Source organism: Suricata suricatta, chromosome 7 (genome assembly GCF_006229205.1).
Source record: "Suricata suricatta isolate VVHF042 chromosome 7, meerkat_22Aug2017_6uvM2_HiC, whole genome shotgun sequence".
Lineage (NCBI taxonomy): Eukaryota > Metazoa > Chordata > Mammalia > Carnivora > Herpestidae > Suricata > Suricata suricatta.
Window position 1 is genome coordinate 139,901,131 of NC_043706.1, and position 16,121 is coordinate 139,917,251.

Sequence of the window (16,121 nt, forward strand, 5' to 3'; positions counted from 1 at the left end):
ATCCGAGTATGTCTACACTGACTGCACGGCAGAACATACACAACTCCTATCCGATTCGATTATCTCGGGGATCGTCATGTGAAATCACGTCTCCATAAGGTCACACGTCATTATCCAGGCTCGGGGGAGGCCAGCGCCCAGCAGCGGCTTAGGGAGTGCTGCCTCGGTTGTATTTAAATCTGTACCTGTCACGCCCCAAGGACCCGCCACAGAGCTGGGAAGGACTCCACTCCTGCCAGAGTTCAAGTGCAGAAAGAAGCACGCTAGAGCGGGGAATTTGTATTCAGCCAACTTCTCCAGGCGGTGTGCCCGACTGGGGCCCAACCTTCTGGCCTGCCTCAGGTCTCCCTCCCCAAAGCTCTGGATCAGGGCATAAAATGGACCGGGACCAGATTCCGGGGAGCAAAATGCAGAACCAGGGTCTGTGTGCCGCTGACAGCTCCCTGTGCAGGGAGGGACCGGGAGGTTCCCAGGCTCACCCTCACTGTGACCCTCAGAAACGCTTTGCCACAAAGTCCAGGCCTGTGGGACCCGGCAGCAAGCAGGGAAGGAGTTATTCAGACAGCAGCTGCTCCTTCAAGCTGAAGAATGAAATGTTAAAATTCCAGCTTCTGAGAAACTCAGGGAACGTGGGGAGGGAAAACAGGAAGACGCGAGGGAAGGGGAAGAGTGCAGGGAGCTGCTCTCGAAGCCCCACCCCTGCGAACTCACTCAGTCCTGTTTCCCAATGTCATTCACACAGCATAAGCGGGTGCCGGGTGTCTGTCTTACCTCCCCATGTTCTGGAAAATGCATCTACTCTGCACAGGAACCTTACAGCGTCACTACAAAGTGCCTCATCTCTGGTCACCTGATTTATGCACTGAAAGTCCAGAAACATCTAACAACAGGAATAACTGGTAAGTCCACTGATTAGGTAAGTAACACAGCTGTCTCAATTGGAACACTGATATTAGCTCCCAAATCACTGGTTGTTTTTTTTTTTTTCCTGAGTCTGTGACGAGGGTGGGAACAGGGGTTTGAGGGACACGTAAGGTTGCTGTATATTGTACACAAAGCTTTTTCTCTCGTCCAATGGAAAGGGCTCTAATGTTAACCTTTATAAGGGACCCTGTGCGAGTCTTACAGGAAAAAGCAAACTGAAGAAATCATCAAGAACCTAGGAATACTATCAAAAATACAAGCACTGGTGCAAGGACGGCCTCCACACGTGAGCAGGTGTCTCAGTTTACGCAGATCCTGAACAGGATACAACACCCAGTGTGCCCTCTTCTAGGTCACTCAGGAGCTCAGCCTTAGCGACAGCGTTCTCTCCATCTACAGAAGAAACTGTAAGTAGAAGCCTGGGCATTGTGCATCACACATCAGAGAAGGACACGGAGAGTATTTTTGGAACACACACAAAAGTTTAAGCTTCAGTAACATAAAAAAGAAAAAGCATTCCTGTCAATGAGAGACATTTAATACGTTCTATGAAAAGAACAGTCATTACTTTCAGAAATTTGGCCCTTTATGGGCGGAGTTGATGACATAAAAAATGGCACCATCCTGACCAAAGATGCCTCCCACCCCACGGCCACCCTAGAGCGCTGTGCGTGGAGGATGGTGGCCTGCTGGGGAGAAAACAGAAGCCGTTCCGGTTGGCTGGCTCAGGGGAGACGGCCTCCCATGACGGCCGCAGACCTCTCTCCAAAGTAGGATCTGTTCCCAACGCTCGTCCATGTGCAGCGGCTCACTGACCCCGTGTGCCCACACAGCGCGAAGCTGGCCTCCGCGACTCTTCTTACAGACCACGCCCCTCCAGCCCGATGCCAGCCCGCTCCCCCCTCCCCGCTGTGGCAGGCTCACGTCTGTCCCTCCATCTAGCATGCGGCCTGCCGCGCCTCTGGACACGGCGGAACCTCCAGGCTTCCGAGCCGCCCCCTCCAGGGCCTCCCCTACAAACCCAGATCACGGTACCTGCAACCTAGGATTGCAGATCCGTGGTCTTTCTGTACCCCTTCGGCACTATGAGGTGACAAAGGGCAGTCGCTGACGTCCTTGTTGATTCTAAAGGAGGGACTGATGGCTCCGGATCGACAAGTGTGAGGGTTGACACAAGGCGGGGATTGTAAGGAAAACCACATACAGATGGTGTCCTGTGCCACGGAACTTTCCGGATGCACAGACGCACTACAGAGAGGAGAGACTATCACATGGGCAAAAGAGATGACAAGTTGTGGTGTGAGGCTCGATGTGTGTGCATGTGTGTAGCGTGTCTGTGTGAACATATACACGTATCTTTGTAATTACTCTGCACCTGTTGGGGGGGGCAATTGGAACCCCAAAAACATGTCTTACCAGTCCAAGCAGATCACAAACTTGGTCTCCTATTTCCCTGTGGCCCTTCCGGCAGGTAAGACACACACCCGCCCCCTCCCCTGCACCTCCCCTGCAGAGCACCCCTGCATCTAGTACTTCAGAGAGAACGGACATCGAAATCATTATTGTGAGTTGAAAGACCTGCTAATCCATGGAAGAAAGGTTTCTATCTACTGACAACAGATACTGGAATAGAGCTGGTAGAAGGCTCAGATAATTAGGACAGACAGTACTGGGGGAAATACAGTAATACTACCGCAATTCTTTTTAACCAAGACTCCCTCCTATCGGGGGAAGTAAACAAGCCAGGAAGATGAACTGTAACACCAATCAGCCAACTGTCACATAAATTTTCTTCTTTAATATCACAAAATTTAAGAGAGAAACCATTCAGGTTACTACAAAGAAATATTTAAAATGAGCTCATTAAATGCAAATTAAAACAGAAACACTGAATAATAGCTGGGCCACAATTAAAGGCTGAAGAAACAGCAGGTAAGAAACAATTCTCATTGATCAAAGGACTAAAAGCCAACAGAATATTCTGCATTGAAACTGCTTTCATGAATATGAAGCACTTGGAAGGAAGGAGATCCCCCCCTCATTTTTCAAAGAAGCTTTGGAGGTAGAAATGGATCTGCATATCTTAGCACAAAGTACTTTCACTGTATCATTTTCAAGCAATGAACCTATGAGGTTTCAAAAAAATGTGGACTTCAAAAAAATCCTTAGAAATCATTCCAAAATTGAAAGGGGCAGAAGGTCATCATTTTAGAGCCTTTGGACCCAAAGAAGAACTGTACATAATTACACAAAATCATCTATGCAAAGATTCAGCAGGATTTCTTTTATGACCCAATTGTATCTCATGGTAAATAGAAGCGTTCAGAGCCTATCCTGAGTCCTTCGATGTAGGGTCACTTTTTATCTAAAAGTATTGAAAAGGCAAACCAGGTAGCAGTGCACAGTATATTCAAAGTAGAAATATAAACTCTGAGACTTTAAAATTCATCACATGTAAGCTTTAAAACAAATACATAGATTTCTAGGCAAATAGTAAAGTTAGACTGTACATTCATGATAGAAAGGGCATTTTTTTTTCTATTTTATTCACTCGCGTATCCTTGGTACCTGGATCAAGGCACACAGTAGGTGCTCAATTATTGGATCTGCTTTCATGAAAATAAAATATAAAATGAGAAGTGAGAATGTTTTCTTTTCCTCATAAATTCATTTTAAAAATTAAAATATACTGTTTTTCATTTGTCAGAAAGGTAAAACTAAAAATACCTTATGGGACACAAGGGAGAGATGGGAATGCTTATAAACACTGCCAGCAATGGCAGAGCCACAAAGAACAGTTGTGCGGTTGTACACTGCTCAAAAGTACTAAACCTGGGCAGAGAAGGAAAGAGACAGGGAGAGAGGAAAAACCCAATAGGTGTTCTGCTGAATGAAGGTCAGTCATGGGAGGATGTCTTTTTGCAATTTTTCAGTCCTGAGGAGCAGAGCAACTTTTGCTACCTTTGTTGTATTGGATAGAAATGTAAAATAGGGTGACTTATTTTAGAACAATTTAGAAATACCTAAAAAAATTCAAAATCTACTAATCCTTTGACTAGAAAATCCACCCAGAAATGGTAATAAGATTTTTACTTTACATATTTGCTTACATATGCAAATAAAAAGATATGAACACAAACATTTCTGATGATAGCAATCTGTAAGCCTAATGAATGCTCATTTATTGAAGAGTATTTGCATAATTCGTGTACATCCACAAAATAAGAGTAGCAGGAATTATTGCGGGTGGAGTTATACAGGCAGAGAAGTATAATGTCTAAGAGATAGTAAGTTAAATAATGGACAGATGTGACTATGGTCCAATTATGATTTTTTTTTAATTCTCTTTAAAGAATAAGACACTGAATTTGAATTTCAATACTGGCAACATTGTTGTATACATATGCATTCACTTTAAGATCTGATACTACTCAAAACCTAAATCCACCTACATAGGAATTAGAATATACCATAAATAACACTGCTGAATTTCAATTTTAAACAAAAAGAATTTTTTTAATAATTAAAAACATTTTTAATAATGATGCCAACAACTACATTTTTCTAAGTAGAATTTTCTTAAGCCTTTCAATTCTGCTCCGTATTATCTTGATGTCCTTCTCCACACTGCTCAAAGTCATCAACATCAACTTCAACCAAACTATGTTTCTACAGCTGTCTGGGTCAGGGCATTTAATGTTATCAGTCACAATCCAAGTGAGAAACAGAAGTACTTTTGAAATACTCTCTGTGTCAAGAAGGAATGCTACCTTTTAAGAATGTAAAAGGGAAGTTAATCCTATTGGTAGTGAGGTAACAGTCAATCTCCTTTATTCCTATTGTACCAAGTTACCCATTTTTGCTTTTCCTCAAAGTAAGCCAGGACTTAAATAAAGTAGAAGAGTACAACTTGCAGTAAAGAAGGGGTAGCAATGAAAGAGAGCATAGGCATGAAAGGGGCAAGTTGTGAGCAACGCAATGCCTTTAACAGAAAAAACAATCCCAGGTATATATTGATGTATATTTTGATCTCCAGCTTATCACTGGGTATAAAAGGCCTTTCCTGGATCCAAAGTTTGGTCACAGAAACAGGAAACTCATTACTTCACGAAAAATACTCAATTGCCTCCACTTTCACTTACCTTCCACACTCCAACACAACCAAGTCCAAAATTGGCAATTAAGATTCTTATTAAAATGTGCCCACCGACAGAATTAAGCAATGCAACTAACTGTATAAAATAATTGACTGCACATTATCCACATGGTTTTTACACGTGAAGGACTCTTCGTGGGCGAGGGCATGGAGTTCACGACTATGTTGTGATAAACATTTGTTTGCACTACAACAAACAGTATGTGGAGTATGAGAAAAGCATCCTCTAAAATACACCTCAGATTCTCCATGTAATTACAAGTTATTAACAACTGTCTAATCACCAAATACAAAGATCAGACTCTTCTTTCTGAGTCCCTGAATCCCAGCTAAACTGCCTAACCATAGATCATCCTAACAAAGTTTTTATATAGTCATGTTATTAGATTATAATTTCAATTTAAGTAATGACTTTTAGATCTGAAGTTCCTGTCTTTATAGTGCTTTATTATAAATTTCTTTAAAAATATCCATGTTCTAGATTAAGTTGAATTAAAATAAATTTGCACAATTGACTTCAAAATAAAATATAGGCTTTTTTTCCCTGTAAAATGCTGACATGATGGATTTTGAAAATTTTCTTTTACTTGGTTTTCTGATTCAGTTTGGAGTTACGTTTACAAGTAGATTTTATGTAATAGTCATCTAAAAAAGTTCAAAAAAGATCCATAAAATTTTATATGAAAAATTTATTTCTAAGAGAAATGTCTTAATTGGATAGCTTTCAAAAGTGACTCACCAAAAGTCATACATGCTAGGAAGGTAAGAAAGGTCGGTTTTATCCCTGCAGCAAAGACAGGATCAGTTAACTGGCATGATTCTCCCAGCAAGCAGAATGTTTTATGTTTTAACAATTTCTTAAATAAAAGACTTCAGAAGAGCTTATCAGTGCATGCAAACTTACGTATTTTAAAAATCCACTTCTCATCTTTCTGGACAGACCACTTTTGACTTCAAATGTACTTGTCATAATCAAAAGTATTTTCTAAGTGGCGCTCATCAAATTAACCCCCAAAGAGGCTCACCAAATCGTCCATGCACAATCTAGAGCAAGTCTCTGTCGTACTAAACCCCTCGATAGCAACGGTATCTAATCATACTGTGCTTTAACACTAATTTCAGAGATTACCGCTAAAAAAACAAAAACAAAAACCCCAAAACCACAACTTTTGGCTTATCAACTCCAGAAGGGAGAAACTTTGCTAATCTCATACATCACAGTGTTTATAAACAGAAGAACCATTTCCAAAGCTTTAATCACCAAAATGCACCTAGGTCATTTTGTGTTAAGTAATAATAATAATAATAATAATAATAATAATAATAATAATAATTCATTCTGCAAAGTATTAATCCTTGCTATTGTTTAGTCTTAATTATTTCATCTCAGATCTACAATGAGAGATTGAAAGGGAAAACTCGGGAGGGAGCAAGACGTTTAAATCCATCCGCAGGGATTTCTTTTGAGCCTAGAGCTGAATGCTTCGCTAGGGTTTCCGCAAAGAGAGTCCTATGGGCGGTGGGTCCCAATCTGATCCTAACTGGAGGACAGATACCAAGGCACCCGGAGGGACGGATACGGGAGGCGCACGTGACACGGGCCTGCACAGCGACCCCTACAGGTCTGGCTGGGCAGTGCGCTCGCTGTGGGAACGCGCGACCCAGCCTTCACCTTGCGAGGCGCAGAGGTGCACACCAGGGTCCCCGGAGAAGTTGTCTCCAGCGGGAAGCCTGTCAAACCACGGGCGGGGTGGGGGCTTAGAACACACACACTTATTCTCCTGGCCCACGGCGGGCACCGGGGAGCCCACGGCGGGCACTGGGAAGCCCGCCGCGCGGGCAGAGCACGGCGCACACGGCCGCCCTGACACTGACAGTTGACACCGGCGGACACCCTGGGGGTCCCTGTCCGCCGAGGCCCGGCGGGGCGGCGCAGAGAGGCTGTACCTGGCAGGCACCCACGTACCTATCATGGTCACTGGGCAGGTGGAGACTGCTAGGCACGCAGGAGCCTACGCGCACACCAGCACCCGCCTGTGCGTCCCACCAGTGTGGCTCCAGGGTTAAGTCTTCCGGCGCTAGCCTCCCCAGTGCCCGACCTTCGGAATGCGCACGCGCCGACGGCGCGCAGCCAGCGGTCTTCTGGGAGTCGTAGTTTTACTGCGTAGTTTCGCCTCACCCCGCCCCCCACCCTCCGGACGCCGGCCGCAGTCCGCCGCCGGCTTTCCGCCGCCACTCGGGATTCAGGCCCAGGAAACGTACGTCACGGGGGAACTGGGCCATTCGGCCGTAGTGTTGACGCGTCGCTTAGCAACTGGGAGGCTTACCTTTGGAAGCTTGTTGCAGCTCCAGCCGCGGTCCTTCGCTCTTACCCCCTCCCCTCCCCTTCACCCCCTTCACCTAGGAGCTGCCAAACACCTGGATCAACCTGGGCACTACGAGGGGGTGAATTTCTACCAGCGTCGCGCCTTTTTACAATTTTCCCCGAACTCCTCACATCCGTAAAACCCACTGCTTCTTTTACTACACGTTTTATGAGAACAGGACATTTTCTAGGAAGATGGTGGCAGAAAAAGAGACCCTGAGCTTAAACAAATGCCCAGACAAGATGCCGAAGAGGACCAAGCTGCTGGCACAACAGCCGCTCCCGGTGCACCAGCCTCACCCCCTGGTTTCTGAGGGCTTCACAGTCAAAGCCATGATGAAAAACTCAGTCGTAAGTGATCTTCCTGCATTGAATGCACTCGCTCCGAATCAGGGGACGCCAGATTGTAGATGCCGGCCGCCCCGTGGTGGATTCTGAATCTCTGTCCTGGGTGGTCTGGCAAAAATAGCAATGACGCTGCAGATGCTGCCCACCCGAGTGTGGAGGTCCAGGCTAGGTTGGTAGAAAGGATCTCGGGCAAGTGAGGTACTATATTCATTGATAAGCACCTTCCTAATAACTCTTGGTTTCTAGACCACCCAAAATTACTCTTAAACTATTTACACGAAAAAAAAAATAATAAAGACTTTCTTTACCTCTTTGATTCCGAATCTAGCCCCACTCCTCAGCCAAGGACCTTATAGAAAGCAGGTTCTTAGAAATCATACACTTTTGCAAAATTTGACATGTGCTGATGTACACCCAGAAACAAGCTCATTAAATCATCTACAATAAGAAACCTCATCAATTCAACCAAAGAAATTTTAGAATATCCCTACATTTACTCTAACAACCCTCTTTCTCACAAAATAATTTCAGCCTGTAAGAGTCCTTATAGGCAAGTTAATAAGAAGTCTTTTTCCAGATAGACCTTTTAAATGATAAATTTTAAACAATCCAAGCTTCGGTTCAAGTAATTCTATTACTACAACTCATATTTAATTTCTATAGTTTGTGATAGTAAAAATAGTCTCAATAGTATTAGGGGGGAAGAAATGGTTTAAAATGCACACAAGTGAATTAGCTACATGTGTGATAGGTTTTATTTTTTTTCCCCAAAATAAACTTAGATTGTATTGCAGTTTCACTTAACAGTATATAAAATGCTGTGTTGTGACAGGTATCAACGATCCATTAGATACTGAATCAATTTTTCTTAAGCACTACTAACTGGTTGCTTTTCTTGAAGCTAGATCATTCTGAAAGTTTCCTGTTAGACCTATGAGTGCAAACATATGGTATCTGTCCTTCTCTGCCTGACTTATTTCGCTTAGCATGCATGATAGGTTTTAAAAAAAACTTTCGTATTTGTTAAGCAGCTTTAAATTTGGTATGCTAAGCCAGGTTTTACTACTGACAGACTAAGCAAGCCTGTCTGGGAATGAGCTATTAATAATAAATGCAGCTCTCAAATTTGTGTAATTTACACTCTGGGGGCATCTGACTGATTGTATAGCAGCTGAATATGTTAAATGAAGTGTTGTTTTCTAGTATCACATTATTTCTTATATATAAATGTTGCAAATTTAATACCTCATTCCTAAACTGCATCTGTAAAATACATGAATGAAACAGAATGCCTCTAGATCCCTAGGTCAGACTGCCATATTACTACACAGAATGGTATTTACATTATTGCAATGTGTGTCACTGATTTACAATCGTTAAAATTCATGAAAATAGACTAAATCCGTGCTTTCGTAACCTGCAATCTTTTTTGTATGTTTTTCCCATGACTAGGTAGTCATGGAGTCCAGAGGATTCATTTATCAGCAATATAAAATACAATCACCATTCAAGCTAATTCTTTGTTTTTTCATCTACACAGTATTTATAATTATAATCTTGGTCATTTTTTCAATGTTATATATTTTCACAGACGTGTAAAAAATTGGTCATTTTCTCTCTTTTTTTCTAAATTTATATTTATAATCATGTTTATTTTTTAACATATCCTTATACCTAAAGTCATAGTTCCTAGAAAATTAAGTATTTCAGTATTGCCAAATGTAGTAAATATGCTTATAAAACTAAAATAGCAAAAAAAATTTATTATGAAAAAGCCTTCTTTATAAACTACCTATATGAGTTAAATATCTTCTGATTTTTGTGTTTTTAGAGAAAATCTCTTAGTGTTATGTCTATATTTGCATTAAGAGCCTCAGAACAGGATGTGTCATTTTTCCAGTTTATTTAGTGGGAAATTACAACTCACAAATGCAGACATTATCTACACATTCGTTCAGTCTTTCAACCAAAAACTCCATCTCTCTTACTTTTGGATGTTATTGTTAGCTAAGGTGAGAACACTTAGGATCAGCAAAACAAAGACCCTGTCCTTTGTACTTCAAGGAAAACTACCACACAATAATAAAGTCCTGATCAAAGTAAGATACCGTTCATACAAAATAACTTCAGGGGTGTAGGAAGTAAAGCATTTCCTCTTTATCTCCAATATTTACATTTCACCATTGCTGTCTTCCACAGTGTGAACGTTTAGGCATTAAAAAGTCAGAATACCCCTATCTCTTTCTTAAGTTTTGTTTCTATTCAGAAAGTAATATGCCAGTCTCCAGCTTTTCTTGATCACTACTGCTGTCCAAATGCGGGCGCCCATATCATTCTTCCAGCAATGGGGCTCACCTTCAAGGACCTCTTTCAGAAACGTCCTAAATAAATGAGTCACCATTCCAGTGCTTTTCCACAAAAGACGTAGGCCACTGTACCCCTTAGAGGTCTGCGGAGAGTCCCTGTGTTTCTTTGAGAATGCTTTAGTAACGTAAATATATACACTTGATCATAAACCAATTTAATCAGAAGGGCTGTGCAAACAGAAATCCCTATTTAAAGTCATTGTCTATACATATGAATAAAAAATTATAAAGTGATAATAAACATGAATGGCTAGTTTTTTAGGACCTGTGTCAAGTAAGCTCCTTCCTTTACTTGCCTGAAATTATTGTTGCGTTCTGTGTGAAAACAGGCAATCACAAAATTCCTGAAGTCAGAGACTAATATCCAAATTCATCTTGTTATGTGTGCCTAAAAAGAGTGGTAGGAGATACAGAATTTGAAGACTTCATGGTTCACTTTCCCTGTAAATGCCTGGTTTCATGGAATGTTAGAACCTATAACCAGAAACCAGGAGCTCCGTGTTGTATTGGATTAATCTCAAATGACAATAGATGCCTTCTGTGCTAATACCGCTTTATCATAAAGTAAGTTAGGATGTGGGCCCAAGGCTATGGTGATGCAGAAGTTGACTTTAACTTAAGCTTTACACTGTAGCTTTCCTTTTCAATGCACATATGTTTCATGTTTGAAGCTCAGGGGAATAGGAGAAATAGTTCTTTAATATTACTTTACTTATATAGAGACTTCTTTACTTACCAATCATGTATTCATTCAACACATCGTGGTAATGGTCCATATTTATACGTTATATAGTAAGATATTGATTTGGCTGCTTTAACAGAGGCCAAATAACAGTAGTTTAACTTAGATGGAAGTTGTTTCTGTTACATATGAAAGTCCAGGTTTGTTGGGCACTTGCTTGTATATTGCTTTGTGTCCTGTAGGATGATGTCCAGGGTCAAGGTGGGGTCACCACCACCAGGGTCAAATCCCTACCCTCAAAAAGAAAGAAAGAAGCAACTGCAAGCTTCCTTTTAGAGGGCTGACCCAAGCCCCACTCCCCACTGTCATTCACATCCCACTGGCCAGAATTTGGTCATAGGCCTATAGTTTCCCTTTTTACAAAAACCTATGAAAAATGGACCCTTGAAGCAACTCCCAGCCCCCAACACATTCCATCAGGAAAAGAGCTAAGAAAGCCGTATCTTTACAAAAAGACATAATCTCCAACACCTGCCTCAGGCGTAGAGAGAAAAAATTGCCTCAGGAGCACCTGTAAGGAGAGGCAGGAAGAAATGGAGAGCAAGCAGCTTCACCAGAATCACGTGTCCCAGTGGTTAACACCTGTCACTTCTGCTCCAATCCCTGGCCAATACTTACGTCATGACCACATCCCGTTACAAGAGAGGCTGGGAAATGTAGTCTCTGACTGGTAGCTCTATGTCCAACTGACACTTGATTCCTTTTACTACTGTAATAAAGGGAACATGGATAGTGGCAGTGGGGGCTGGTAATTAGAAGTGTCCACCGCCTTAGGGCTCCTGGGTGGCTCGGTCAGTTAAGCCTCTACTCTTGATCTCGGCTCAGATGATGATCTCACAGTTCTTGGGTACAAGCCCTGCCTAAAAGCACAGAGCCTGCTTGAGATTCTCTCCTCTCTCTCTCTCTCTCTCTCTCTCTCTCTCTCTCTCTCTCTCTCTCCCCCTCTCTCTCTCTCTTTCTCTCTCTCTCTCTCTCCCTCTCTTCCTCTCTCTCTGCCCCTCCCCAACTCACTCTCTGTCTCTCTCTCAAAATAAATAAACTAAAAAAAAAGAAAAAGGTATACCACCAGTGATAAATATTGCTAGTGAAGAAAAGGAAAGAAACAAATTAAAAAATTACAGTACATGTAAGTACATGTCTGTCTGCGGTAAGGCTTAGGAATATTTACTGAGTGCAGTGGAAGTGCTGATGGTGAAGGGACCTCATCACTTTTTGCCTGGGTTTTTTTTTTTACAATATCATCAGGACTGGTCTCTAGTTTCCATCCACCAATTGGTTGTTTGCTTCAAGCATCTATCGATATTATGACATTCATCTTTCCAGTGCAAAGTTCCCCTCTTATCACTGCTCAGAGAGAACCAAGCTACCTCCACCAGACCAGCAAGGTCCTCTGTGACGTAAACCTAATCTGGGGTTTAATTTCATCTCTCTATGTTCTCATTTCCTTCCTCCAAATTAAACTGTAACTTTACATAGTTGCGATTTCACTGAAATCCTACCCTCTGCTGGAATGCCCTCCTTCCTACATATCCCCACAGGCTTCCCTCACACATTACGTAACAAAAACTATTGATCACTGTGCCAAATGCTGCTTAGGTGCTGGTATCTGAGCAGTCTAGAAAGGCAGAACCCATACGGTCAAGGAGCTTTTGGTTTTGGGGCCAGCTAAAATGCCAACTGCTTCAAGACTTCCGTAATTTTCCCTCTTTGTCAACAAGATGGAAAATTACCCTTTGCTCATTGTTTTCTACTGTGTATTATGGTTCTTTTGGCTGATGTTTTATCTTCTGTAAATTTCCTTTGTGGGCAGAGCCCATAGCTAACTAATGTTTTTCATCCTAACCAGCACCTAAGAGTGCCCTCACTAAGTATCTGATGAAAGAAGCAAATCTACCCTTCTTGTTTCGTCTCTTCCCTCTTTCTTGTTGCTCTAATTGTTATACGTCTCTTTCTAAAACCACCTCCCCTAATTTAGGAGCAGAGAAGATCCCTGTAAAACTCAGCCAGATGGTGACATTCCTTATCTCAAACACTTCAATGGCTCATCATCTCCGAGTGAAAGTTGAAGTTCTTCTCCTCTTGTAAAGTCCTAATATGGCACTTTGCTTTTTCAGAAATATTTTTTAATGTTTATTCATTTTTCACACACACACACACACACACACACACACAAGTGTGCATATGTATATGTATAATCTCCCTTATCCATTCATCTGTCAATGGACACAAATTGTGTCCGTACTCGGCTGTTGTAAATAACTCAACAATGAACATACAAGTATATATACCTCTTCAAATTATTTTTTTTAATTTTCTTTGGATAAATACCTAGAAGTGGATTTGCTAGATTGTATGGTAGTTCTAATTTTAATTTTTTGAGAAATCCTCATAGTATTTCCCATAGTGGCTGTACCAATTTACATTCCCAGCAACAGGTATGAGGGTTTCCTTTTCTCCAAATATTCCCCATACTTCTAATATTTTATCTTTTCAAAAAGTGCTGATCTGATAGGTGTGAAGCAATGTCTCATCCTACTTTTGACTTGCATGTCCCTGATGATTACATATTGAGCATAAGACATTGAACAGCTTTTAGTGTTCCTGTTGGCCATCTATATGTCTTCTTTGGAAATATGTTCATTCAAGTCCTCTGCCCATTTTTTAGTTGGGTTTTGTTATTGTTTTTGATACAAAGTTGCTCAAGTTCTGTATATATTTGACTATTAATCCTCCTTCTTTCATACATGATTTGCAAATATCTTCTCCAAGTCATGGGTTGCCTTTTCATTTTGTGGATGATTTTCTTTGCCGTACAAAAGCTTCTTAGTTTAATGCAATTCCATTTGTTTACTTTAGCTTTTATTGCCTGTATGGGAGAAGACTGGTCCAAAAAATATAAGTAAAACCTATGTCAAATGGCTTACTATGTTTTCTTTTAGTGGTTTTATGGTTTCAGGTCTTGCATTCCAGTTCTTAATCCATTGTGAATTTATGTACCTGTCTAGTTTTCCCAGCACCATATACTGAAAAGACTGTATCTTCTCTATTGTATCTCTTTGACTTGTTTGGCCCTATGTGTGTGTTCATTTATTTCTGGGCTTTCCATTCTATTCCATTAATTTGTGTGTGTGTTTTTGCGCCAGTAGCATACTGTTTTGATTATTATAGCTTTGCAGTATTGTTTAAAGTCAGGGAGCATGATACCTCTTGCTTTGTTCTTCCTCATGATTACTTTGGTTATTTGTGATACTTTATGGTTTCATACAAATTTTTGGATTCTTTTTTTCTAGTCTTGTGGAAATCTCCCATTGCCACTTTTATGGGTACTGTACTGAATCCATAGACTGCTTCGGGTAGTGTGGGCATCTTAACAGTATTCTTCCAACTTATGAATGTAGTATATCTTTCCATTTATTTGTGTCATCTTCAATTTTTTCATCAGTGTTTTATAGTTTTCAAAGAATATGTGTTTCACAGTTTTGATTAAATTTATTCCTGGGTATTTATTCTTTTTTGTTGTTTTTTAAAGACATGGCATACATAAGATTCTTTTTTTTTTATTTTTTTAAAGTTTACTTACTCATTTTGAGAGAGAGTTAGCAGGAGAAGGGCAGAGAGAGGGAATGAAAGAGAATCCCAAGTAGCTTCTGTGCCAAAAGCATGGAGCCCAGTGCAGGGCTTGAACTCACAAACTGTAAGATCATGACCCCAGCCCAAACCAAGAGTCAACAGCCCAGCCAACTGAGCCGCGCAGGTGCCCTGATGCAACTGTATGTGGGACTGTTAATTTTTCTTTTGGATGGCTTACTCTTAGTGTATAAAAACATGACTGATTTTTGTTAATTTTATATCTTGTGACTTTACTGAGTTCATTTATTCATTCTAATAGTTTCTTGGTGGAGTCTTTAGGATTTTCTATATACAGTATCATGTTACCTGCAATTTCTTTTTCCTTATCAATTTGGATGTCTTTTATTTCTTTTTCTTGTCTAATTCCTCTGGCTAGGACTTCCATAATATGTTGACTAAAAAATGGTGAAAAAATAACGTGGACATCTTTGTCTTGTTTGTGATCTTATAGGAAACTTTCAGCTTTCCACCACTGAGTATGATGTTAGCTGTGGGTTTGTCGTACATATGGCTTCTCACTATGTTGGGGTACATTCCTTCTTCACTTATTTGTTGAGAATTTTTTATCATAAGTGGATGTTGAATTTTGTCAAATTCTTTTTCTGCATCTATTGAAATGATGATATGAATGATTTTTGTTCTTATTTTTGCTAATGTGGTTTATCGCGGTGATTAATTTGTGGATGTTAAATCATTCAAGCATTGCTAGAATCAATCTCACTTGATTGTGGTATATGATCCTTTTAACACATTGCTGCATGCACTTTGCTAATATTTTGTTGAGTGTTGCATCTATATTCACCAGGGATATTGGCCTAAAGTTGTCTTTTTTGTGGTATCTTTCTCTGGTTTCGGTAGCAGAGTTTTGCTGATTTTGTAAAATGTTTGGAACTTTTCCTTTCTCCTCAGTTTTACTTTAAGTTTTATTTATTTTTTGAGAGAGAGAGAGAGAGAGAGAGAGAGAGAGAGAGAGAGAGAGAGACACCACATGAACAGGGGAGGGGCAGAGAGAGGGGAAATCCCAAGCAGGCTCTGCAGTGTCACTGTAGAGCCCAAGGAGGGCTTGAACCCACAAACCGTGAGACCTTGATCTGAGCCAAAATCAGAAGTCAGGCACTTGAAGCGGTCTGGTCCTAGGCTTTTTTTTTTTGTTGGGAGTTTTTGAATTAATTATTCAGTTGTGTTACTTGCAATTAGTCTATTAATATTTTCTAAAAATGTTTTTCAATGTTTATTTAATTTTGAGAGAGACAGAGACAGGGCACAAGTTGGGAAGGGGCAGAGAGAAAGGGAGACACAGAATACAAAGCAGGCACCAGGCTCTGAGCTGTCAGCACAGAGCCTGACACAGGGCTTGAACCCACAAATTGCGAGATCATGACCTGAGCCAAAGTCAGATGTTTAACCAAATGAGTCAGCCAGGCGCCCCAGTCTATTAATATTTTCTACTTCTCATGACTCAGTCTTGGAAGATTGTGTGTTTCTAGAAATTTATCTACTTCTAGATTTTCCGATTTGTTGGTATTATTCCAATTGGTTGTGATCCCTTTTTATTTCTGTAGTGTCGATGGTAACTTCTCTTTAATTTAT

General features: G+C 40.9%; 1 protein-coding gene and 1 long non-coding RNA gene across 2 annotated transcripts in view; one reads left to right on the plus strand and one right to left on the minus strand.

The window, feature by feature from the left end:
- Positions 1–7,167, minus strand: part of LOC115296061 — a 176,890-nt gene extending 169,723 nt beyond the window's left edge. The window contains exon 1 of the long non-coding RNA XR_003910711.1: positions 7,047–7,167. This is a non-coding gene — a long non-coding RNA (uncharacterized LOC115296061). The remainder of the gene's footprint in view (positions 1–7,046) is intronic.
- A 137-nt stretch (positions 7,168–7,304) lies between these two features.
- Positions 7,305–16,121, plus strand: part of PACRG (parkin coregulated) — a 474,436-nt gene continuing 465,619 nt past the window's right edge. Inside the window, exon 1 of the mRNA XM_029945168.1 lies at positions 7,305–7,796. Coding sequence (XP_029801028.1) covers positions 7,641–7,796 — 156 coding nt within the window. The 5' untranslated portion in view covers positions 7,305–7,640. The remainder of the gene's footprint in view (positions 7,797–16,121) is intronic.